General features: G+C 45.2%; 1 protein-coding gene across 1 annotated transcript in view; it reads right to left on the bottom strand.

The window, feature by feature from the left end:
• Positions 1–1,791: 1,791 nt before the first annotated feature.
• The window catches only part of INPP5D (inositol polyphosphate-5-phosphatase D), a 56,430-nt gene continuing 33,052 nt past the window's right edge, over positions 1,792–25,169 (bottom strand). Inside the window, exons 5-29 of the mRNA XM_066556655.1 lie at positions 24,373–24,544; positions 23,826–23,966; positions 21,054–21,141; positions 20,303–20,383; positions 20,066–20,137; positions 19,669–19,792; positions 18,562–18,668; positions 17,933–18,035; positions 16,732–16,928; positions 15,849–15,966; positions 15,270–15,366; positions 14,089–14,227; positions 13,314–13,422; positions 13,071–13,159; positions 12,747–12,828; positions 11,515–11,604; positions 11,239–11,352; positions 10,029–10,111; positions 8,928–9,015; positions 8,056–8,205; positions 7,192–7,285; positions 6,862–6,969; positions 6,075–6,344; positions 3,540–4,116; positions 1,792–2,845 (exon numbers count right to left, since the gene is read on the bottom strand). Of these exons, the coding sequence (XP_066412752.1) occupies positions 2,843–2,845; positions 3,540–4,116; positions 6,075–6,344; positions 6,862–6,969; positions 7,192–7,285; positions 8,056–8,205; positions 8,928–9,015; positions 10,029–10,111; positions 11,239–11,352; positions 11,515–11,604; positions 12,747–12,828; positions 13,071–13,159; positions 13,314–13,422; positions 14,089–14,227; positions 15,270–15,366; positions 15,849–15,966; positions 16,732–16,928; positions 17,933–18,035; positions 18,562–18,668; positions 19,669–19,792; positions 20,066–20,137; positions 20,303–20,383; positions 21,054–21,141; positions 23,826–23,966; positions 24,373–24,544 (3,296 nt within the window). The 3' untranslated portion in view covers positions 1,792–2,842. The remainder of the gene's footprint in view (positions 2,846–3,539; positions 4,117–6,074; positions 6,345–6,861; positions 6,970–7,191; positions 7,286–8,055; positions 8,206–8,927; positions 9,016–10,028; positions 10,112–11,238; positions 11,353–11,514; positions 11,605–12,746; positions 12,829–13,070; positions 13,160–13,313; positions 13,423–14,088; positions 14,228–15,269; positions 15,367–15,848; positions 15,967–16,731; positions 16,929–17,932; positions 18,036–18,561; positions 18,669–19,668; positions 19,793–20,065; positions 20,138–20,302; positions 20,384–21,053; positions 21,142–23,825; positions 23,967–24,372; positions 24,545–25,169) is intronic.

Below are 25,169 nucleotides of genomic sequence, written 5' to 3'. Positions count from 1 at the left end.
CAGGCAGGAAATGGGGGGTTTAAAACTTGCTGTGTTCTGCAACAGAATATCCTGTAGCTGGGAACTTCCAAGCATTTTTGACAGCTGGGTTTCCATGGAAATAAGTACAAAAAGCCTCCAGCTATTTTAAGAACTTAAAATAAAGGATGCCGGAAGGTTATGGATAGATAATACATCTGGGGGAAATCAGTACATTTTTGGACAATTCATATCCTTCAGTTTATGTCTTTTGCTCATACTGCCTGTACCAACTTAACTGGACAACAGCAGAGAGGGTAGAGAAATGTGCCTAGTTGGGCAAGAGGGAGTCAGACTCAGGGATGTCAGAAAAAGTAGCAGAACTTGTGTTCAGTTCTGCTTTCATGTGGTTCAAGACATGGGCAGTAAAACCAATAGAGATCATCTTAGAGGCTTTGTGACAGAAATTAAAAATTAAATATAACAAACAGAAGCACCAGACTTATTTGTTCAATTCAATTTTCTGATATTCACATCTGCCAAGCTCCCACAGCTGTTGTTACCACTTCTACCATCCCAAGGCACAGCCAGTCTGGACACAGAGACAAGTACTGTGTAGTGTCTCACCACTTGTCCCACTTCTCCACTCCGTGTCTAAGCCACTCACCTGAGAAGACTCTCATCCAGAGAGGCTTCAGAAAGCTCTTTACAGAGCCTTCTTTTGAACACTGTCCACTTGCACAAAGCCTGGTGGCATTTGCCACCATTCCATCAGACAGTCTTTGGAACCCCAAGTGAGTAGGCAATCCATTTTTAGCATAGGAATAGGAATGTATTTTTTTTTCTGCTGGAAACTTGGAAGAGAGCTGCTTTTCTTCCCCAGCAACATGCCTTTCTAAAGGACAGACCAAATTAAGTACCTGGATAGATTTTTATGCCTTAGCAAGTCCAGTGTTCTCAAAATCTGTTCATCTGCAAATCTGTGCACAATTTAAGTGGCATTCTCAATCAGGAGAATGTTTACACAGGAAGCTATATTTGTTTTATATCCAGCTTTTAGTTTCTAGACTTCGGGGATTTTTTTTTTTTTTTACAGTTTAGGGAGTTAAGGATAAAACAAAAAAATCTGAGCTTATCTCATTGTTGAGAAGATATTTTTTTTTTTATAGAAAGCTCATCCCATTTCCATCTCCACACATAGAAAAACACAGCCCAGAATTACTGAGAGCTGATCTAACTCTCTGTATTGGACAGAAAGCTCACCTGCTCCAGGGAGGTTTTACTCGGTGGCCACACAAGTTCTTCTGCCACCTGGAAAGGTGAAATGCTCCTCAGGGCCAGCAAAATACCACAACTACTGAATTATGGTGATTACACAGAGAGAGTTCTGCTGAATAAAGCAAGAGGAGTGTAAGCTCATGATCTCTCTTGCTGATTTGTATGTTGTAGAGCCAGGTGCTTCAGTACTGATGCCTTGAAACTCCAACCTGCATAGCAAAAAATCATCTTTTCTTGAAAGGTTTCTACCTACAGGTTGTCCTCTTCCACCCATTCTCACAAGCCTGTGCTTGACCCATTCTCCTCCAGTAAAATTACTGTACCTTTTCTACATTCACACAATTAGTAACTGTACCTGCTCACAGGTTCTGTAGTTTTCAAAGCAGCTATATCCACAGAAGGTCTGTGCAGACAGACACATGCATTCTCAGTTGTCTGTATCGTGCCTTCCCTGCTCTCCTTGGTGCCTTTGGTGTTTTCTCTGGGCAGGGACTACTCTCACTGAGCAAGCTGGTGTAACACTCACCTAAAGCTAAATCACGTGACAGGCAGCTCTGAATTTTCAATAAAGAATGACCAGAAAGATGACTATTTTATTATTTCTAAGTAACCAACATGGAAACAATAACAGTGATTAAGTCACAATCGGCTTAGTCTAATAGTAACCACAGCATTAATACTTAACACGAATATAACAGAAATTACGAGTATGTTAACATTATTCATTCTCAGTGAACAAAAGTGTACAGTAAGGTCAGCATTAGTCTATTAAGAATGCTCCAAAACCAGCTGGCCAGTGTCCTCCAAAGCAGAGTGCTTGCTGCCAGGCAGGCTGGGGTGCTGCTATCTGCCCCTGCAGGCAGTTTTACTCCTGGGCTCCCATGGGCCCTTCCTCTTCCCCTGTTTCTGCCTGTGGTTCTGGTGTTTCCCTCTGTTTGCTGGGCTATCAAAGCAGGGCCTGCTTGAAGGAAAAGGAGCCGCAGTGCCATGGGCTGGCCCTCATTTGCTGTGTCCCCTGGGTGGTGCAGGGATGCAGCCCTGAGCTCCAGGCAAGGCTGGCTCCACTGAGGGTGTGTGACCTGCATCAGTATCTGCTATTCAGACTCTTTCCCCACCCTCCCTGACCTCCTTGCTCCATGGATAGGACATGCTTTTGGAGCTGTACCGCATTTAAGATGCTTTCTTTTACACTCTTTAATAGGAATCCTGTAACACAAAATAGAAACCTTGCTTTTGTAGGAAGGATTTTTTTTTCAATGCACCCTTTCCATCTCCTAGTCCTTGTACCGTACTATCCTCTTTTCCAAAACATTTACTAATGCATGTACTTGGCCACCCACCTTTACATGGAAGTACCAAAGTGACACTCAAAAGAATAACTTGCATTTGGTATTGTGGTCCTGGCCCCTCTTGGTCTGAGCAACATAGGATAAGCTTCTCAGCTAGAACATTTTCATAATCACAGGGAGGGCTGCACCCTCAAAAATAAAATTCCTCAGTCTTTTTTAGAACCAGACTAGAGGACATCAGTGTGAACAAAGCAGTAGTCTCCAGCGTTCTTCCCATCAGGATTCCTCCTAGAGTACCACCAGCTGCTGTGTCATGTTCACTGTAGAGACAAGAGAAGACATCAGCTTGTATATTGTCCATTCTACAAGTTGTGATGGAGATGGAAAAGAAAAAACCCTACAGCCTGCTCAAGTGGGCTTTTTCTCCCAAATGCACTTGCTAAGGCCTCCCCTACTCCTCACATACAGCTCTTGTGTTCTTGTGTTGAAAAAAATCCAAAAAACAACACAGAACTAAACCAAACTACAACAAATAAACCCACCAGCCCAGGAAAGTATATGTCTGATTATTTCTGTAGAGGGTTCAGTAATGGTTTTGGACACACTGTTCTAAGTTGCTAAGTGTTTACCACTAACTACTAACTACTTTTAATCATCTGTTTATTACTTACAGCAAAGCCCATTGCCCAATACTACAGATTTGTGCTGTCTGGCCAGGATCAACCACTTTCAGGAACAGCACAGTATGCCCAAAACAAGACATAGCAACATACTGACTATTTGCATTCCTCTTCTGGACCAGCAGGCTTAAACAGTCCAAGGCCATAGTTTCACAACATGCCATCCTCTGCAGCAATACTGCTTTAGGATATTCCCTGGCACCCCTTGCTCTGCAAGCCCTGTAGGTTTGTGGGACAGCACTGAGGTTGGATAGGAGTGAGGACTCAGTGACTGAGCACTAGTACTCCAGTGGCAGTGCCATCTCCCACCCCGTTCATTCCCCGAGTAACACACCGGTGTAGTTGTCCTGCTGACCGGGCCCTCCTCCAGCCGGTGCTTCCCGGAGTGTGGCAGCTCTGAACTGTCCCGATAATCGCGGCCCTTGGAGTTCTGCATGTCCAGCACTGCCCGGCTCTTGGAGGGAAGGGGTGGCTTGTTCTGCTGTCCCTGGATGCTCAGGCTGACTTCAGGCCTTGATGGCTTCACGAGTTTTTTGAGTGGTGCCGAGTTTTCCAGTGGTGTTGTCGTCTTTGGTTTGCCTTGACTCTTTTCCCCTGTATTCTTTTCTTCCAACTGGCAGGATGAAGTGTAGGACCGGAATCGTTGTGTGGGCACCAGGAAAGGTGGTGATGGCTGTTTGCCAGAGGCCTTGCTGCACTCAGGCTCCTGTGGCTTTGTGAGATGACAGCTCTGCTCAGGCAGTGGTGGCTGCTCTTTGCGCAAGGCTTTGGGATATTCCTGCTCTTTCTTGGGGGCCACCTTGCCCTTGGAGCCCATGGAGCCATACAGTGGGTTCTCAAACATCTCTGGCCTTTGCTGCCCCTCCTCCTGCAGCACAGGCTCTGCTGTGGATTTCCCCAGGTCAGACGGCCTACAGTCATGGAAATAGGGTGAAAAGGAAACTTGTGAAGAGCAGGCAAGAGAGTCACTGACTGATTTAGAGAGGACATGAATAGTGATTGAGTATGAGCAAATTAAACTGACTGCCTGAAGGGGCAGCAGGAAAACAATTAATCATGGGGAGAGAGAACAAAACTGTGTTTAACAGAGAGAACAGAAGTGAGTTTTATTTTGTTTAATCATTAGTAACATGATAGCAGAAAGCAGATATGCATAACATTGTGTAAACTCCTTGCTAGGTTGCAGTCCTGTCAAAGTGATGTTTGGCTTCTTTTTAAACACAGATAAACTACCGAGCCAAACTGTGCCAGGTCCTTTGATGACTCTGCAACACACACAAATCTGAATTTGAATATTAATCTATTAATCTTCAGATCTCACAGAGAGGATGGAAATGGTAGTCTAGAGGCTTAAAATAAGAGCTCACATTTACTATGGCATTTTACAACTATGTCAATCTCTTCTTGCAGCATGGTATTCCTAAGGAAGGGATAAATTTCCTTAATACACCCAAATGCACAGTGTAAGAGTAATAGGTCTGCAGGGTGAGGCAATCCATGTGCATTCCCAGCAGTGCCCTTTGAGCTGCAGCTCAGCCTGGAAAGACAGCACAGCCATGCAATGGGACACAGCAAGTCCTATGGGTTTGGGTCACTCGACCTGATTTGGCCAGGTTTTCATCTGCCAAGTACTTAAAAATCAGCCACAATATCACTGAGCAGAGTGGAATGGAGGTGAGTGGCACATGTTCTTTGGGTGTCTTCAAATTAGTTGTGTTCCATGTCTCAAGCTCTTCTCTGGCAGTCAGCGCATGCCGGAGCAGAGAGCTCAGCCATGATGGAGCACTGCCAGGTACAGAACAGACCCCAGCAGTGCTGGCAGCTCTGACTACTGTGAATTTGGACTTCCAGAGTGCCACACCCATTTACCAGGGGGCTTCAGCCCAGCTCAGAGAGCAGCTGCCTCTTGAATGTGAAGAGGTCTGTAACAAGGACACAGATTGCACACATGCACTAGGGTGAAGTAGCCTCGTCACCTCACTAAGCTGGGAAGGGATGGGATATTTTCAGTTGCCAGACAGAAATTCTGCATCAAGGCTTGTGATAGAGGCAGCACATGGAGTCTAGCTTCTGCAGCAGCTGGACACTTGTATCATGCCAGTAGAAATTCAGTGAAAGTACTTCACGTATAACACACAAAGGACCTCTCCTTCCTATCCAGGGGAAGGGTCTGTGCCACATTCCCCCCTTTTCTTCTTTGTTATTACAGTCAACTTTGTAAACTTCTCCTTCTCTTCTTTTGGTAGAGAATTAAACCTATATATCAGGTTGAGACAACAGGTTCAGGAGTCTTGGAGAAGACTCCAAGGAGTCTTCACTGCAGCCTTCCAGTGCCTAAAGGGGACTGACACAAAGGAGGGAGAGTGCAAACAGTGACAATACAAGGGGGAAGTTTTAAAATTGAAGAGGAGAGATTTAGGTTAGATGTTAGAAAGAAGGGTTCTGAGGCCCTGGCACAGGGAAGCTGTGGCTGCCCCATCCCTGGAAGTGTCCAAGGCAGGTTGCATGGGGCTTGAAGCACCCTGGGATAGTGAAAGATGTCCCTACCCATGACAGGGGGTGGAATGAGATAAGCTTTAAGGTCCATTCCAGTCTAAACCATTCTATGATTCTAAGATTCCATTATTTAATTGTAAGTTTAACTCATTATCCTTGGCTTTCCTTTCACAAAAGTCTGAGGAACTGCTACACTAGTTTTCTTTGAGTATGCAATGTCTGTACTTGTGACCTTCACTTATCTTTCTCATTCTAGAGATAAAATATGTAAAGAATATGCTGCACCTTGAACTCTCTAAACAGATAATGAAACAGTGACTGTGCAGAATGACAGGAGAGGAGCCCAGCCTCAGAGCAAAACTCAAACACTCACTGGTACTCTTGACTCCAATTACAAATGCTTCTGCTTGCTGTAGGCTGGAGGGATGGTTTTGGAGATAGAGGTGACAAGGAGGGTGATGTGGAGGACGAGTGACTTTGCCCCATTAGGGAGGTGTTCTCTTTGGACTGCTGCTCATAGTTCCAGAGGGAAGGTGCCTGCTCTGATGAAGGTGTCTGCTTAAGCTGACAGGTTGCAGAGGGCTGCTGAGAGAAGGAAGCCATGCCCAGGTAGTTGGGGTTGCTGATGTCTGTGGGGGTGGACCTGCTCAAGAGAAGAAATATTGTTAGGGAGGCACATGCACAAATATGTTTGGGGTTTTTTGTCTCCTTGCCAGCTACAAAGGAGTTAGTACCCACTGACTGCTTAGATTCAATACTACCTGCCTTTTTTTTTTTTACCCTTTTTTTTTTTTTGGTCACTGTAGCTTCAGAATCAGGGGAAAAGTGGGAGTCCTGTTAGTGCCTCACTCCCCTTGGTCACTGGAGAGGAAGCAGCTGGGTCAAGACAACCTCCCCCACCCCCCAAAATAGTTCCTGTGGCTGTAGCAGATGCTTCCCTTTCCAGGCTGCAGAGAGCACTCGGCTTCTGCAGCCACATATAGGGGCTGTCATGGGTTTCAGGGCCCAGCCAGAGGCTGCCTGCAAGGAAAAGCCCCAGTGAAAGAAGGTGAAAGGACAGCCTTACTCAGACTCATGATATGACTCTTGGAAAGGAAAAGCCAGGCAGTTTGAGCATAGCTTCCCACCCCAAGCTGTCAGAGGTAAGGTGGCAAGGTTACCGTAAAATATCCTCCTTTCCCAGGCTGTCTGGAGAAGTGACAGCACTCCCCCAGTAGCGAGCGATGGCTGCTGCCTCTCTGGCCATCAGATGAGTAGATTTTGACTTTCTGTTGGAAATAAAAAGGTTTAGGGATCCTCTCTGGCTTTTGAATGCATTCTCAGCTTTTGAAGCTTTGGGCACAGGAGCATTGACCAATGCTAACCAGAGAGCCACAAAGCAGCTTCCCAGTGCTCAGCACACCTGTTGATGTGGCTCTCACAGCAAACCCAAATTTGCATATATGGTGCCAGCCATTTTCCTGGAACTCACTTACCCACTTGCCCTTTACCTGTTAGCTGGATCCCAGTCTTTGTTAGGCTCTAAATTGCTGATGTTCTTTGGTTTCTGACCAGTGATTTCATCACGTTCAATCTTGACAAAATCTGAAGGAAGAAAGGAAGGGGCACACATATCTTCAGTGTCTGTCTGCTCAAGTTTTCTGTGTTCCTGTGTTCATTAAGGCATCACTTTTTGTCCATTAAGGCATCTCTTTTTGTCCAGTGTAAAACTGTCCATCAGAGTGATGGACAGTTTTAAACTGTTGTTGCTGTTATGTTTTCAACTACTCACTAATACATGTCATGTGTTGTTGACAGAGGAAGAAATGTGTCTTGAAATACAAAAGTCATGATTCACCAAACAGCCACATACAGTCATTTTACTATGGAGGATAATTGTAAATATCATGAATAATTGTAAACGGCTGCTTCTGTACTCTGAACGAGAACAACAGATAGCAAGGTGAAAAAAGCAAAGTTTGTGATCTTCTATCTAAGAAACTGCTCATTGAGAGCCTGACATACTCTTTGCTCCCCAGGATGATTGGACCAAGGAGAGCTTGGAATGGAGTGTGCCGTATCACAAGTGGAAGTAAGGGATCCCCATTCAATAAAACCAGTGTGGGTGACAGACAGGGGGCTCTCTCAGCCTGCTCAATTTACTTGAATGATGAAAAACCCCATGGAATCCAATTGTTCTATCTTCCTGGAAGAGTACAGGTATGCTCCTGAGAGCTAACCATACTCACACCTCCTTGCACTCAGCATCAAAAGCATTCTCTGGGACTACAGGCACTGCAGAGATAATTTTCAATTCCTTGACAGTTATCAGAAATCTTTTGAGGTGAGCATTGCAGAGATATGATGTTCCTTACCATACAGTTTCTCTCTCTGTTTTCCTTGTGATGTTTGTAACTTGATTTCACCTTGGAAGATCCCCGTTTTCTCTCCATGGTGTGTGAGCACAGTATGGATAGGGGCTAAGGATTCTGTTGCTTCTATTCGCAAGGCAATGCAGCCTTCCCCTAAAAGCCAACAGGGAGACAATGAGGCTGGGGCTGAGAAACGAAGCACTGAAATGTTTTGTGCCATCTACTACCAATGCACTGACTGGTATGTAATTACTGCTTTGGATCACAGTAAGGAGCATACCACCTGAGAAATTAGGGACATTTATTTCACTTCATGTGTGTGTGAAGGATTTGGGCACAGGTAATCAAAGTTACCTGTGTTAACTTCAGGGTTTTGAGCTTCCACTCCTGGTAAGGAAAACATGAGCCTATGGCTGCTATTGATGTTAACAGGATTTAGGCAAAGAGCATTTTGTGGACAGGATTTCATTCTCTGGCTGGTGACAATCTGGGAGTCACAAGCACAGCCAAATTTCTGTAGCCAGGAGAAATGCCTCAAGTAAGTGCAAGTGAAACAGGATTTCTATGTTCTGATTAAATGCATTTAAACATGCTGACTCCTGATTTAGTTCCTGTAAAGGACTTTCTTTTTAAACCACAGCTCTTTCAGAGCTGGTAAAGCTCACACAGGTTGTTGCTTTGAGTTCATATTCCTTTAGTCATAATTACTTCACAAAATATTGCCCACAGTGAATGTATATTTCTGTGTATGTTGAGGTCTAAATCAGAGATGTTCAGTCTATAGGAGTTACTTCTAGTCTCTCCCACTCTTTCAGTAGTTTGGAAGAATCTAAGTAGATTTTGACTCATCCAGAACTTTAGAGCTAAGCACTTACCATAAGATTCATCACTGTCTGACGACTTAATGCTGATCAGGATATGTTGATCCAGTAGGTATTCCGGGTCTGAAATAATTGGAGTCAGCTGCAAAGACAAGTTAAGGTGGGTCAATACAACATATGGTTGACAGGAGCACACTTCTCCCTGGGACTCAGTCCCAAATGAGGAAAATCCTGCTGGATAAACCCACGAGGGTATCGTGTCACCTCCAGGATCAGCCTCTGATAATATCTGGATATCTCTGGTAGAAGGCTGCACTATTTGAGTCCCAACATAGCAAATGGAATGCTGCAATTCTGACACTCATGGGATGAGCTGCAGTTTTCTCCTGTAGTCCAGGACTGAAAACTGCCTGAGAAGGAAGGCATCTGGACTGTGATTACAGTCTGCTCCCGAAAAATCTGCCTGGCTGTTGTTGCAATCACTTATTGTAGAGCCTTTCCCCAGCTTCTCAATGTAAGGCACTCTTTCCAAGTCAGCACTTCTGGGCTATTTAGAAGGGTATTGACATGGATATTTGCTCCAAATCCAGGAGCTCCTGTAGTTCTTTCAACTCCCACCATACCAAGAAATGAAGAACAGCTCTGATCTCAAGGACAGGACTTGTGTCTGACACTGACACTCAGAATACAACTTCTGGACACTGATGTTCTTTTTAACACAGGCAAAAAAAATACTTAATCAACTTTTCTAAAATATACCAAGTTTTATCTGACCAGGCAAAGAAACTCCAGGGCAGGGTTACTCTTTAAGATGTTTTATTTTCCATTTAAAACTAAGAAAAATGGTCCTGCTCAAACCAGCAAAATGTTCTCTAAAAAGATGAGAAAAAAGTCATGGTCCTGAATGGCATAATCACATCAGCAAAATTCTTCATAGACATGTAAGTACACTGACATGAAAGTCCTTTCCTGCTTACAACATACTTTGTTTAGCCTAAGCTCATCCTGCATTCTTACGGTCCATTTAAGTGTAAACAAGACCACAACAATGTTCCTGAAAGTAGTATTTATGGAAGTAAAAGACCTAAGGTTGCTTATGGGATCAAAGTGGAAGCTTCTCCTCCATACAAATATGGAGGTATTGTCCCAGTTTACCTTTGGAAGTGCCTCGACGAACTTTACCACAAGCTCCCCTTCATTTCCATCCTCATTTTCTCCTTCCTGGCTCTTTACAAAGCCTGCAAAAGGACAAGAAAGGAGTTTACCAGGAGAGAGAGAGCAAGAACTGGGCTACAAATCCTCTTCACTATGTCTCTAAAAAGCCTACAAGTATTTTCCTACTTGGATGCAAATTTTAAAAGTATTAAGAAGCCTAAAGTCTGAGCTTTGGATGAATTTTTACACCGTAAATTTGCAAATGGTTTTGCTAGAGCATTGTTAAATGGTTTCATTTTGCAGTTAAACTTGGCACTGAGGAGATCAGTGCATACATGGACCGGAGGATAAGAACATGACAGCTCTTCCTACGCCACTCAAGATAGCATACTTTTGAAATTCTAATTTAAGATTTGTAATACACTGTTTCCATAGAAATTTATGCAAATTTTGCTACAGCCAAAAAATAATCTTTTATGGAACTGTCTTTGACACAGCGCTCTGACATGCGATAATGTGATGAAGCATCCACCAAAGGCTTGCTGTCCCACTTACAAGAGCAGTTCTGTGATGGGAGATTGCTTTAAAAAACCCACAGCAAGGGCATGTAGGCTTGTGTTACATAAACAGCTGAGACTCAGCCCCACAGCATGGGCACAGGCAGTGAAATCTGTGGTGCTGCAGGGTACACAGTCCCACTTAAAAGTCACATCACTAGCATTCATTTCCCTTTCAGTTGATCCTCTGACTTATTTTTTGTTAAACCAGGTTAATTCAATTATTTAAAATTATTTTTTGCTAGGATAATGCAGATGCTTCATTTTGAAATTACCTGATCATTTGTAGCAGGCACAATTAGAAATTTAATCAATCATGTCTTTACTATGTAAGCATTTTCCGTGTGATAAGCAAGATATAGATTTTTCCCATCAAGAAAGGAATTATCAGACTGACAAACAAGGTGGAAAAACTGTTGGAAGGCTACATGTCTGAGCATGAATTACAGCTACCTTGGCTGTGGGGTTTGGACTGCATTGCTGATAGGATAGAATGTCTTGCAAACTACACCAAATCTTTAGGACATCCTTTTTTATGCATTGTAATTAATGATCCACAGAGCTATTTTTTCAGATCAAAGAAAGAAGAAGGAGAACTAATCCAAACATGCAGAAAACTTTGACAGAAACAATAAAGATGGGCAAACCCATACTTTCTAAGCAGCTAGAATGAAACTCAATGTAGAACTTGGTCTGGGACTTGGTCTTCAGAGTAGCATAGCAGTGCAGGAACTCTATCTCCCCTTGAGAATCTGTGTATTTGGAGTCTAGGAAAGAGGAAGAGAAAATAATGTCACTTTCTGTAGGAGATAAAGAGAGGGCATTTTTGAGTGGACTCTTAAAGAATCGGCTTTTTCTCTCAGCATATACAAAGCAATGCATTCTGTATCCAAGGTGAAGATGGCACACATGCACCCAACCTGACTGACCGTTCTTGGAAACAAACTGTGAGGTGACTCCCACTTCAAAGGTGGCAAACACAGGACTGTGGTCACTTGTCATGATGTCAGTGGTGCAGCCTGCCAAGAGAAAGGGAGGATGGTTACTGTCCTGCTCCAGGGAGATCACTGCCAAAGAAATATTTTCAGTAATTTTCCAGAAAATGTAACAGTCTCTCTGGTAACTGTCTCTAGTCAAAAGTGTTTCTCTACATAAACTCCTGTCAGTACATATGAATGTAACTTTTCTGTCAGGATAGAGAAAGATTTGGTTAAGGGACACCATTTTACTGTACTTGACTGTCAGTGTTAGATTCCTCCAGTACAAAAAGCCCTTACAGGCTTCCTGGTTATCTCTGCAACATGCACAGCTAAGTATAGCTCTAATATGGCAGGAAATCACACAAGAGTAGACTGATCCTGCTTCAATGTTACAAAGCAACTTCTGGCCCAAAGTTAACAGTGGGTGACCAAGGCCTGATTGGATCTAAACACACACAGAGTCCCAGCAAACCCAGTCATTCCAGAGAGGCCAATTCAACCCCACACCTCAGCATCATGGGCTTTGTGATCAGATCAGCCTGCTTCATCCCTGAGAGACTTTCACAGCCCTGCTCCCAATCTACACATAGGAAGCCATGAACAGCATACTCAGATGCTCAGTCCTATGTATAGTTAATGATGTTTCAGGAACTGGTATTTAAGTCTTTTATTAAACAGGTTTTGTGGGCTTTTTCTCTTCCCTGAACTGCACTTCAGTGATGCTTCTCAGCAGGAAAGGGAACAGGCTCTTGGTACCACACAGTTCTTCTGGAATACGATTTGATACAAGAGATGTGTTTGCAGCTCCAGTCTCTGCAGACTGGACTGTGCACACAGGGTCTGTCCTGCTGGCACTCACTGTCAGGAGTTCCTGGTAGCAACTGCACAGGAAAAGTGGTGGTTGCTGCCAAGAAATAACTGATGTAAAATGATCCTACAGCATGGTCTAAAGTTGGACAGCTGCAACTGTCCAGGTGGTGTTCTGCATATAAAAGAATAACAGAATGAATTCCCAGCCTGTAAGGTTACAGGCAGAGATTTTGGATCCCCTCTGCCTCATTTAACATCAGGTCCCTCTATGCTGAGTGCCTGGCAGTGCAGGGAGATCCTACAGACTCTGTTCTGAATCATTTCCGTTTCAGACTGGTTGCCTTGCTATCGACAATCTGTTCGCCACCCACCATAGGACTGACACACAACGTGCACCATGGGGTAGGATTTCCAGAGCACTCGATCACACCAGGATGGCAAGTTGTACTTCATCTGCAAACCAAAGCAGAAGTAATGTCAAGAAGGAAAGGAATGGGAAAGGGCCAGTTTACAAAAGAACAGGAAATTCATTCACCCAAGCACCATATATATGTGTCAAGTCTTTTTGTTTATATTGACTCCTTTCAAAACATAAGGGCGGAAAACACAGAGATTTGTTTAGGTCCCTTTCTTCTGCAGGAGTTGCTGTCACAGCTGTGCCACATACCTCTGAAGGGAAATCAGTTTTAACCTACCCCTGTAGCTTTTTGCTTGGTGTAAACATACTTCTCCCGGGTGCCTCTCTCAAAGCGGTAGGTTGGAGCAAAAGTAATCTCCTCTTCCTCTAAAACAGGGAAAGAACTTGGTTACAGCTTGGCCATTGGGAACCCTCAACTGGGCAAGAGAGCCACTGCCCTGTACACCCTGCCCCTGCTGAGGCTGGCAGAGAAAGCTGGTGGATGTAGCAGAGGAACCTGCCAGCCAGTACAGGATCTCACCGAACTGCAGGAACACCTTTTGGTCTCTTCTCTCGAGGAGAAGCTGGTCGAAAGCCAGCAGCTCCGGATACTGCTGCTGCCTGATCTTCTGGATAATATTCTCTGCTTCCTGCCAACAGGGAAACAGCAGAGCTGCAGATGATGCAAAACCTTTTATAAATACTCCCTTCACAGGTTAACTGGTGAGTGCTCCTGAACTGTTTGACAGAGCTGTAAGCCCCTGCCACTTCCCTGTCCTTCCCGTTACTGAAAAGCCCCAGCCTTTTTTGTGTGGCTGAACATTTGTCTATCAAAACAGGTATTGAAATGCCCACACATCCCCTACACAAGAACACACACACTCACAACCACATGCACATTGACACTGAGCTTGGTGTTTTCTCCCACATACTGAAACCTATCCAGTATTTATGAGGGCTTGCCTGAAGGCCTCTTTCAGCTATTCCAAGCTCTCCAACCAGAGCAGAAAGGCAATCTCTGATTGAGCTATTCAGGGACAGATGCTTGTTCACAGTAGGAATGAAAGTCGGGAGGTTTGGGGAACCAAGGCTGCCTGAAGCAGCAAAGTGTGCCAGATGCCATTCCTGGGTCCATTAATCCTTAGAGAGGGGAAAGGGGATTTCCTTACTCTCCTTCAACTGGGGCCACACTTGCGCCCTGGGGATCCCTTCTGTCTCCCCCTCTTTTTGTCATGTTGCCCTAGATTGGAAGAAGAGAGCACTCCTATAGCAACAGAGTGTGCTGTCCCTGCAGGGCTTCCTGCAGCGTCCCGCACCGTCGGGGGCTGTTCCACACGGTAGTTCAGGTCTCCCAGCCAGAAAAGATGAGTAAAGCGATGAGTGATGTTAAATGGACTCAGTTTCTTATCTCCCAGGGTCAGGAAGCGCAGGATGTTCGTGTAGTTCTGGTTGCGTCTGTCAAGACAAGAAAACATCTGCCTGACATCCTAAATTGCTGTGTAATTTCCAAATGCCTGGGATGGCAGAGGCTGCAGCTTTACCAGGAGGGAGCTGCTCCACCTCAGAGCTACAGAGGAGCAGACCAGAAACTGAGGACTTGCCAGCCCAGCAGACAAGCCCAGGGAATGTGCTCCTGAAGCCACTTCTGCTGTCTTCTGGGGCTGTGCTTTTCTGATCTACATGTCCTAGAAACCCAGCACTAGACTGTTTCCTTCAGATTTCAGCAGCAAACACATAACTAGATTTTGGCAGCTCTTCCAGGCCCTGAGGAACCCTTCAATAGAAGTTAACTTCATCAGTAGCAAAGACCCTGTGCAGAAATCCCACACCATCTGTTTCCTGGACCAGGAAAGGATGACAAGGCCAAACTCTTCATTTCAAGTCCTCTTCACTTTCAAAACCACTCCTTCCAACTGCTCCAGCTCCTCCCAGTGTGGACACTGATTTCCCAGTGGTGTCAGGATCTTTGCCTTCCAGTCGTGTGCTGACCAGAACCTGCCTAATCCACAAACCCTTATTTCACAGCTGGGTATAGAGAATTAATCACCATGGGGATATTCCTCTACACCTCCCTCCTGGTATTCCTGATCTTTCTGTGTCCTAGGGCTTACAGCACTACCTACCCTGAGAAGGAAGACAGTCCCCTTCAGCACATTATTTTGGGATGGGAAAAGCCTTCCCACATTTCTCTAAAACACTGTAGATCATGGAAGTGTTTTCCTCATGCAGTGGGTTTTCATGACAGGTCATGCAAGTGTTGTGTGAGACTTTTCCATTTGGCTCTGAAATAATTTTGCCATCCATTTCTCCTGCACCCATGTGCTATGGTCACATAGCAGAAGTCCCTTGTTTAAATGCCATCCCAGAAGACACTGAACAATTTTTTTATGGTCAGGAAAACATGTTTGTGCTGCCTGGTGGGCCCTCATTCCAAACATGGCCCAGAGAATTTCACCCTGGCTCAACAGCCATTTTTGAGAGGGGAGGATTATCTTACCTGTGTTTCTTTTCACTTCCTGAAGTCAAATGGCTGTTAACAAACCCAAAGGAGGTTCCATTAAACATGAATGACACCCCCACTGCTCCTTTATTACCTGGCAAAAGGGAAGCCAAAAATGACAAAAAATTAATCCACCTCCAGGCTGAGTCTAGCAAAGATAATAAAGCACCTAGCATATGTGAAGTAAAGTGGAGGATGGAGAAGAGAAATTCACTTAACACAGAAGAAATTAGTGCATACAGCACAGATTGTGGGAGCAAATTTTAAGGGTGCTAAAAAATTAGTTGAAAGGAGAGAAGTGCAACTTCCTTGTGAAACCCAAGAAAGAGCAATCCAATAGCCGATCAAAAGTGTTTGCTGGGAATATAAATATATATATGTGTGTGTGTGTGTGTGTGTGCTAAGTATACACACAAATAGATTTCCTCTCTTACAGGGTGAAATATTACCAGTGCTAGTGGGATGTAACTTTAGGAGTGTCACATAAATGTTGCCCCAGGAGTGTTGTAGCAGAAGAGCTGTTCCCTGGGGGCTGAGCAGATGCAGCTGCCTGGGCAGGCCCTGCCCGTGCCTCACCCAGCGTGTTTGCGATGCCCGTCTTCACATTGGCTGTGCAGATGTGGCTGATGCGGTTCTCGTGCTCTGGCTTGGCCAGGACAACGATCCTGATGTTCCAGAGGGTATGGATGGCTATCTGCAGGAATGGGAAGGGTAGAGGTTATATTTCTGCAAGTTGCACTGTGGCTGCAGCCTTCCGGACTCCTTTGATTGCACTTCTACAGAAATTTTCTTCTAGTGCTCAGGATATGTTTTCAGTCATTTTAATCAATGCTGGAACCTTGCTATTTTCTAGTTTGTTTTTTTTTCTAGTTAATCTTTGGATTATCTTGCTTGCCCAAAATAGTTTCCCAATCACAGTAAGAGTTAGCTTTCCAGATATGCTTAGATTTCTTTCTTGACATCACTGAAACCCAGGAATGTCCAAAGCTGGTCTTAATAAGGTTCAAGTTTCTCTTATGAAAATGTTTTTCTACTCTGCCTGTACTGTTACATCCTACTTTAAAAGTAGGATAGGCAGTAGCCTAGGACAAGATCTAGGCTACAACTGGCTCAGGAAGTTTAACAGTCTCCTCCTTTTCGAAAGTCAAAATAACACCAGCACTTGACTTGAGTGCTCAACATCTCCCATTGCTCCTAGGCTGGCAGGCTCCCTGCTTTGGCCAGGGGTGGGGGAGTCACTGTCCATAGCAACAGGTCCATCTAGCCAACTCCAGGGGGGCATCTTGTGGAGCCCACAGACATATTCAGTTCATTCTCCTTCACCCAAATGCGATGAAAATAAAGGGAGAGCTAGGGAGGAGGTACAGGCAAAATCCCACTTATTCCCATTTCTTTTATTTGTACAACATGTACACCCTCATTTCCTGAGTTCCATGCAATAGTTGGAATAACCACTCACCACTTTGAAGCTGATACTGGTGATTTCCTGCAGAGATTGCCTTAGGGTTTCCAGCCATTCCTTCTCCCCCTGGGGATCCTCCTGGGTGCCAATCACATAGATGTCATGAGGGATGTAGTCAGCAGTGTCATCTCGGGTCCTCCCCTGCCCCTTGGAGAGGAACCAGGAGGTGATCTTCTTTGGGGCTGGGGCTGCACCTTTTATTAACACACCAAACACCAAAGGAAGTCAGAGCACGTCCTATCAAAACCAGGATGAAGATAACACACGGGGACAGAAATAATGGGCTTCATATCTCATATCACTTTTTATCAGCCAGGGCACACTATTCTAAGATGACAATGACCTTACCCCCACCTGAGTCGCTGAGAAAGAAGTGATTCTGCTTTTACCACCTTCCTCATGTTGATCAGTTTTACAAGACCAAGGCTAGCCAGGAGTAAAGGCAGGGAGCTGTACTCCTCCTGGTCTACCACTGCCTTGACCTTACTCCTTAAGGATGGTCAAACACAGGCAGCTCAGCTCATAGCAGCTGAACCAGGCTTCTGTCCCAAAAGGGAGAGAAAAAAACCCCTATATTCCACTGTCCTCAACCACACCTTGTCCCCTTCTCTAAGTACCACAGACACTCAGCTGTCTTCCCGTGCTGGACATGAACTGGCCCTAGTCAAATGACAGCAGCTGATGTGCAGTTTTGTCACAGCATAGGTCACAGCATATGTGGCAGTTGAGACAGCCATGATACACAGAGTATCATCATACAATTTCAGAAATCTTCAACCCTTACAGAACAACACTACATCACTTCGTAAGGTTGCAAGCATCTGCCCTCCCTGTTCTTTAGCCCAACCTTTTATCCCCTCCTGTTGATGCCCTGCACCTGTGTGCCCTCTGCTCCCTTTGGTGGTTGGGCAGTGCCCCTGGGCACTGCATGGCTCACTGCTGTCAATGCTTCACCTGCTTTTCACAGCTGTACCCACTGGGGATGAGGCTTGGCCCAGCCCCACTCCCAATTGCTCCTGCCTTTCTGCAAGGTGGACAATGATGTGCACTGCTGCACCAGCTTTGTGCCAGCCACAATTCCCTGTCACTTGAGCAATCCTTCAGAACCCAACACAGAGATTCTGGAGTTCATCGTGCCAGCTGAGCACACCTTTAGGCAGTGTCTGAAGGAGTGCCCATGGCAGAAGGGAGCCCATACCCATATTCCAGGTGCCAATGAAGATGGTGATCATATCAGGCTCTGGTTGTTCCGAGTGTTTATTCTTCATCTGCTGCAAAAGCTGGCAGAACCCTTCTCTCTTCTAGACAGAGAAGAGCAGAGAAAATTAATGAGATACTTAACACCTCTGACATGACCTCTTGAAATACCTGCTGAACCAGGAAATTCCCAGCACACTTGAAGGGCAGATTAGCTCTGCACTATCCTGAAACCTTCCAAGAGGCTGCCTTTCCTGTGGAGCTTTTTTAGGCATTTAGCTTGAGCACTGAATGCTGAACTTTAACAAAAGCTGAACTGGTCAGAAAAAAAAACCTTTTCCTCCCTCTTTGTCTATAAGAACCTTTTTACCGTGGCCATCTTGACTTCTTGCTTCTCCCCATTGCTTGCTCTGTCCTTCTGCCTCAGTGACAGCACTTAGATGTCTAAGACTCTTTAGATAGTACACTTGCTCATTTTCTGGATATTTCCAGAACAAAGGAGAAATTTATTTTTTACAAAGGCAACTACTGTCCTTCAACAGTTCCACTTTCTACCAAGGAATGCTCCATGTTCCACTCCCACCCAGCTACCTGCTCCAAGCTGGCAGGAAAGAAACACCATGTACATACCTTGGAATCAGAAAAAATATATTCCTTCCGCTGTGTTTTTTCTTTTTCTGTTTCCAGAACAATAACCAGCTTGTTTGGAACCTTCTGGGACTTGATGAGCTGCAAGACTGAACACAGGCTGGGTGTCACGAGCTGCAGTCACTGAAATAAGGGTCCCACCAAAATGAACAGAATTCTGCTCAAAGGATTGGGATTTCCATGGTATTTTCTGTCTGTGCAGTTTGCCTTGCAGACCTGCATTTTAAGGTTGCTTAATCCTGTTCCCAGTAGGAACAGGTTTGGACTCCAAGTGAAGAGGACCCTCAAAACTCTTCTGCTTGGAGCTCTTTTCCATCCCAACCTGGCAGTGTGAAATAAAGCCTTAACTTTGTGCAGGCAATCCCCCTGTATCCTGAGCCAGCCTACATGTGTTCCTTCCCCATCTGTGAAAGAGGATGTAAGACTTCATTTAGTGGTAAGGGTGATTCCTCCCATCTAAAATAGCAGCTAATTATTATGAACACCAGGTGGAGAAAGCCATGCATGAAAGCTTATCGTTTCAATTACTGCCAGCAACAGGTTGATTTTCTAGCAGGAAAGAGCCTAAGGGTATAATCTACTCTCTCTCTTTGTCTCAACTTCAGTGAGCTGCCTGTTCAGAAAGAAAACAGAAAAAAAGGAAGTTGTTTGAATCAGGCAATCACAGACCAAACTGGTGTTGCCCGTGATGAGAGATACCAATCTACATACAAAAAAATCAAGGGAAAGTCACTGAAAAATGTTACTGAAACTGAATGTCTGGCTTTTTACCATCAAAAATCATCACAGAAGTCAGCATGTTCCTGCAGAATGTTGGAGTTTTTTTTCAAGTGGCATTGTTTTTCAGAACAAAAATGGTTCTATTAACCAGCTCTATGGGGAATCTTCTACTAAAACCTGCTCCCTTGCAGTGCTGATTCCAGTGTCTTCATTTAGACCTGGAGATTGGGTCTAAAATAATCTGTGAAAGCTGGTTTTCCCAGTACAGAGATATCTGTGTCTTGCTGACTGGTGCTCATGCATCACCCAGGACCTAGCAGAATTCCCAGGGCCTAGTTCAGCATTTGTGACATTAAGCTGACATCTTACTTTTCTTGTGGGTATAAAACTTGTCTTCTGGACCATCCTTAGATCTCTTGATAATCAGTTTTCCCATTTCCACATCCACTTTGAGTTGCATTTTTGAGAAAATTCCTAGGGAGTCAGTTTTCACCTAGAGGAATACAGAGAGGTTTTCCATGAGGGACCTTCTACACTTCAGTCACATGTATTACAAATGCAGCACTTCCCTCGATTCCTGGACACATATCATTATGCCAATCTCACCAGACATCTCTTAGACATTTTCATGGTACCAAACAGCACCCAGGAATAGCTGTTATCTCTGTGGCAGCACAGAAAACTTCCCAGGAGCTGAGATACTGACATAAATCTGCATTACTGTCCTTCCACCTTATGATCAGCATTGTTAAAGGAGTAAATTTACCTCAAAAGTGACAGGGGGGATAAGGGAGCGCCGGTGTGTTGAATCAGGACCTTCAATCAACAGTGTTTTCACCTGTAAAATAATTATGTGTAATTTATTGCATTTGGTGATTCCGCACTACACTGACAGTAATGAGATGAGAAAAAAGAAACCTTACAGTGGCAGAGTACTGCACTGATGATGAACCAGAGGCAAAGGAGGACAAGAAGATGATATAAAATAGCTTGAAAATTCTACCTTTTCTTCAATAGATGACAGCAAAGAAATCAGCTGGTTGAGTTTCAATACAATATTGACTGGACTCGCTTCACCAAGCATCTGAAACCGCAGCACAAAACAAAAAGAGAGAGGGAGATGGGTGATTACCAAGCCCACAGAGCACAGCCTGGAGTGCAGTCCCAGGAACACCTCACACAGACCAAGGAGCAGCACTTGTACCTTTGCCACTCTGATCTACAGCGGGCATCACAAGAGCATGGGACATGCAGAAGTGTGGGAGGCTGGAAGGACAAATCTGCAAACCTGTTCCACAGGGTTGAGGCAGCTGGCCATGCATGGGAGTCAGCTTGCTGCTGGGGGCAAGCTCACATGACCAGGCCTGGGGCTCAGCATACAGAAATCCTGGGCTTTTGGTTTTCTGTCAGGGGGAGGAAACTCATGGGGACTTACGTGGGCTTGGGAAAAGGAAGGATGTGGCAGTGAAACATCCTGGAGTGAGGTTTATGGAAAAAGAAGTGTGCAGTGCCAGCCCACATTCTGAGGGAAGATAGGGAGGTAGGAGTCCTCAGGCAGGAGCAGGACAATGACACCACGAGATAGAACTCACTGTGTGCCCTCTGCACTGCAGCAGAATGAGACTAAGGAGAATAAAAGTGGCGTGTGCCCAGCTGTACCCCACTGGCCATGGCTGCACACCAGAGCCATCCCTGCCCCCACTGACAGCCACCCACACACCTGTCCTGCTCTTCCCACCTCCCAGCCCCCTTACCTGGGAGCGCTGGTGGGCACCAGGATGCAGCTGCTGCTCAAACACCTTCTGGATGGACTCCAGAGATGGGAGAGTCCTCGAGGCCTCACTGGGAACACAGACACAGCACAGGTCTGAGGCTGTGGAGGCTCCCTGGTCTGTTCACACTCAGACAATGCCACACAGACAAGATGACAGGCACACGTTCACATTGGGCACATGCCCACACTGAGCCTGCCCTCACCATGTGCCCCCTGAGCTGCGGGATGCGTGATGGGAGCAAATCCCAGTGCTTGGTGATATGGTCAAGAGGGCAGCATGAGTCACACAGCTGACTTTGCCTTGCAAAGCTGGAACATGGCCATACTGGCTGCTCCTTGGGTTTTGCTTTGGATGTTCTAACTTCCTAAATCTCCCCAGAAAGGTATCCCAGTCTGGGCAAAACCTGAAGATATGGGGTACAAGCAGCATCAACCCAACTATGCCAGCTCGTAGATCCAAGTGCACTCAAATGCCTCAGAGCCCAGCACAGTCTGGTGCCTCTGAATGCTGCAGCTGTGGGAGCAGCTCGGTTCTTACAGGGCCTGTGCAGCTGCTGAGGACAGTGTTGGGGACTCCCGATGAAGAGGAAACTAATTCACAGATATTTAATCTCTCATGACTAAGAGAGGCCAGGCCCAGCAAGGGAGTGGAAGAGGCAGCCCTTGATCTCCTGAGCAGAATCATTTACAGGTAACAATGACATTCCTCCAGCACTTCCCAATGAGATTCCACAGGATGCTCATTTGTTGAAACTCTGCTGTGTGAATTTGGCACAGAAGCTGCATGCTGATAATGACAAGACTTACCCCAGCAAGAGCAGCCAGGGAGCAAAGGTCAAAAGGAAGGTGATGGTGGTGAGCAGCACTAGGATGCTTGCACTGTGTCTAGTCAACTGTGGATATTAATGATTTCCCTCACTTTCCTAAGTCTGAATGGACTGGATCTTATTCCATCTTTGTTAGGGAAAGTGGTCCAAAGCAAAAGCATGCCTGACTGAAGATATTTCTCTAGATGCTGAACCAAGGATGACTAATTGCCTAAATTAAACATTCATGTTTGACATTTCAGTCTAAAAGACTTGCTGTGGGACACACAGGAGTACAAGGCACTTGTAGGAATCTGGTTCTGCTAATTTTATTCCTCCAATGCCACTATTCAGCTCTGATCACCCAGGGCCAGTGTCACTGCAAACAGTTCTGGCCCCAAATCCAAGAGTCCCATTGATTTCTGCAGCCATGGAGTCAGACCCCAGGAGGCTGCAAACACTTGCAGGAACATTGGGAGAAGTTTAGTTTGAGAAGAGTGAAAGGATATTTACTGTGATGTGCAGGCCATCTCTTGAAAACACCACAACACCTGTTTGAAGAAACTCAGGAGTGATTTCCCATGGAAAAAGCGCCCTCTGTTCACAGTGCAACATGTAGGCTGTGTGTGAGGAGGAGGAGGAACAGCTCCTGTGGGTGTTCAAGCCCACTAATTACATTTTAAACTTCTTTTATTTTCTTCTCTTGACAGTATAAATACCTTTAGTGATCTTCATTGAAGTGTCAGAAGCCTGCGTGTCCACATGCAATGGAAAGTCGCCAGAAATACTACAGAAAATCTGGAAATGTTAAAGATGTCCTGGGAGTTGAGGGAATTGTAGCCTTACTGCATCTCCTTTCTTTCATTTCCCCACATGCATTTATGAGGAATACGGTTGTGAAACCCAGATAAACTTTAGTAGAATAAGAAGTTGGAAATGGGAGAAACCAAACATGATTACAACAGCAGCACCAGAGGTATTTTAGTAACACAAGACTCTCACTTGTGATTTCATTTGATTTGAGCTTCCACTGTTCAGGTTTATTCTTATCTGGCCACCTCCCTTGCGTGTAGAGAAGCAAAACGCTCAGGCAGGGTGCAGAAGGGCAGCTCTTGGAACAATCTGTCCTCAGTCCTCAGAGGGGCTTGTCTGTGGGCAGCTGGCTTCTAGGAGAACAGGATCAGGCCAGCAGCACAACCAGCCTCACCTCTGCATACACCAGAGAGAAGGGTATGGCAAGCCAGGGAGAGAAGTGTGGAGATACGTGCCCTCAGCTACAGAGTGCTCCAAGAGCTCTGCACAAGTTTGGGCTGGTCCCTTTGCTTACAATCAGCAAGGGGGAAATAACATCCTTCCACCAGAGAAGGAAGGAGGTCTGCAATGTTCTAGCACCCTGTCAGAGTTTTTCTATTTGTGACATGGAAGTTCTTCAAACAGGAAAGGTAAAATTTGTAGAGTCAAGAGTCTAGGCTTTTTCCTTTTTTCATTTCAGCTGGCCTTCACCAACATCAGTGGAATCACTTCAAGTTCACAGTGCATTAGTGGGAAGGAAAATCAGTGTTTAAAATCTAGTTATACACTAATTTGTGCTTGTTTCCATAAATGGCTTGTGCTTGACAGTCCTGTGGGTGTCATTTATGCATTACCAAATTATGCAGTTAATCGGAAAGTGCATTTTTTGTTTCGTTTCTTTCTAAACAAAGCATAAAATATAATACTCTACTGTCTGAAACCACCTAGAAGAAAACTTGATTGTCAGAGCTGTCCCTTCTATATAGATTTCATATCTTTGGACCAGAATCACAGGTCACGACATCTAAATATACTGGTTTTGAGGGCAAGGCAATTTCCTGTGCCAGAAATGAGGGTTCTGAATGCTTGCATGTGGAACCTTTGTTAGACTACAGTGTTATTGCATTACACTCTGAAAACCAGCTTCTAGTTACCTGAAGAGTCCTTTGCAAAGAGCTGTAAGTAATTTCTTCAGTTGAGGAAGATTGCTTGAGCCAGTCTGCACCATCTCAAAGTCACTTATGATGTGAACTCGCAGGTAATCCTGGATTAGTTTAAGATGCTCGTCAGAGACACTGTGAAGTAAACAGACAGGTCAAAAGCCAGCTCTTCTCTCTACTCCCAAATATCAAACAGCTTTCTTATTTTTCTCAAATTCCCACTGTTTAGCCACATGGCTAATAATCCAAGTTCTCTCAGATATTACTCATCCTTTATATTAGAAAACTATACCTCAGTGGAGAAAGTGTATGGGTGATTTTAATAATTCAGAAATTTATTTTTTTCTAGACAACAGCTGGACTGTAAACAGCAGTCAATGCACACAATGTTGATCTGATTCTGTTCTTTATTTGGTGGTATAAATGAGAGGTAATCTTGTTGAATCAAACAGATCCTCAGCTGTTCCAAACACAGAGGCCCAGCAAGCACAGAACTGGGCTGAAGGCTGGTTCAGCAGCCCTGTCACTTGTCCTTCCTTACCTGCTTGTGTCCTGGTACTGCAGTCGCTGGAGTAGTGTCTCAGAAAGGGACAGTTTATTCACGTCTGCCACCCGTGAGTTTTCGGGGAGAGAAGAGGCCTCCTTTGTCTCACTGCTCGGCAGTGCCATGAGGATGTTGCGTGGGGGCAGGACAGGAGGTGTGGGTACCAGGTCTAGCAAGAAGGAAAGGAAAGGCACAGTCATTCCAGCACAGAAATTGGATCTCTTGTCCCTCACCCCAGGCAGGGCAGAGCCCACCCTGCAGGGGCAGTCTTTGCAGATGCCATCTCTTCTGACAGGTCTGTGGAGGGATGTCAGAGCTGGGAAGCTCAGGGCTCAGCACTGGCCCACCTGTGTTTCCAGGGATGGCAGTGGTGTGAGAGCAGTGGGATGAAGTGTCAGGCTTGAACCTCACGTGCACGCAGCACATGCCTCTGTCTCTGCCTGCCGTGAGCCCTGGCCAGTTTTGACTCTCCCATCTGCACAGCAGCTGTGAAGGTTAATTTGTTAAATTGAATATAATGCTTAGAGAACATAGCTGTACCTCACCCATGTCATTCCCATTATCATGGGGATCTGCTACTGAGGCAGAAAGGATGGAGGGACATGATGGAAGGAGCACCAGAAACTGCTAATGGAAAGAAGCAAATGACAAAAGTAAGCAGAGATGGAGAAAATAGACCCCATGACCCAGTGTATAGGGGCTGAATATCCTGCCTTGTCTTGTGGACATTGAGTTGGAAGGAAAAAGGATTTTCCTGCTGCTTATCATATCTCCCTCTCCTTGGAGAAGAGTGG

The sequence above is a fragment of the Molothrus aeneus genome, chromosome 10 (genome assembly GCF_037042795.1).
Source record: "Molothrus aeneus isolate 106 chromosome 10, BPBGC_Maene_1.0, whole genome shotgun sequence".
In the NCBI taxonomy this organism is placed as follows: Eukaryota; Metazoa; Chordata; class Aves; order Passeriformes; family Icteridae; genus Molothrus; species Molothrus aeneus.
Note: the sequence above shows the minus strand (reverse complement) of the source record. Positions and strands in the feature narration are given on the sequence as shown.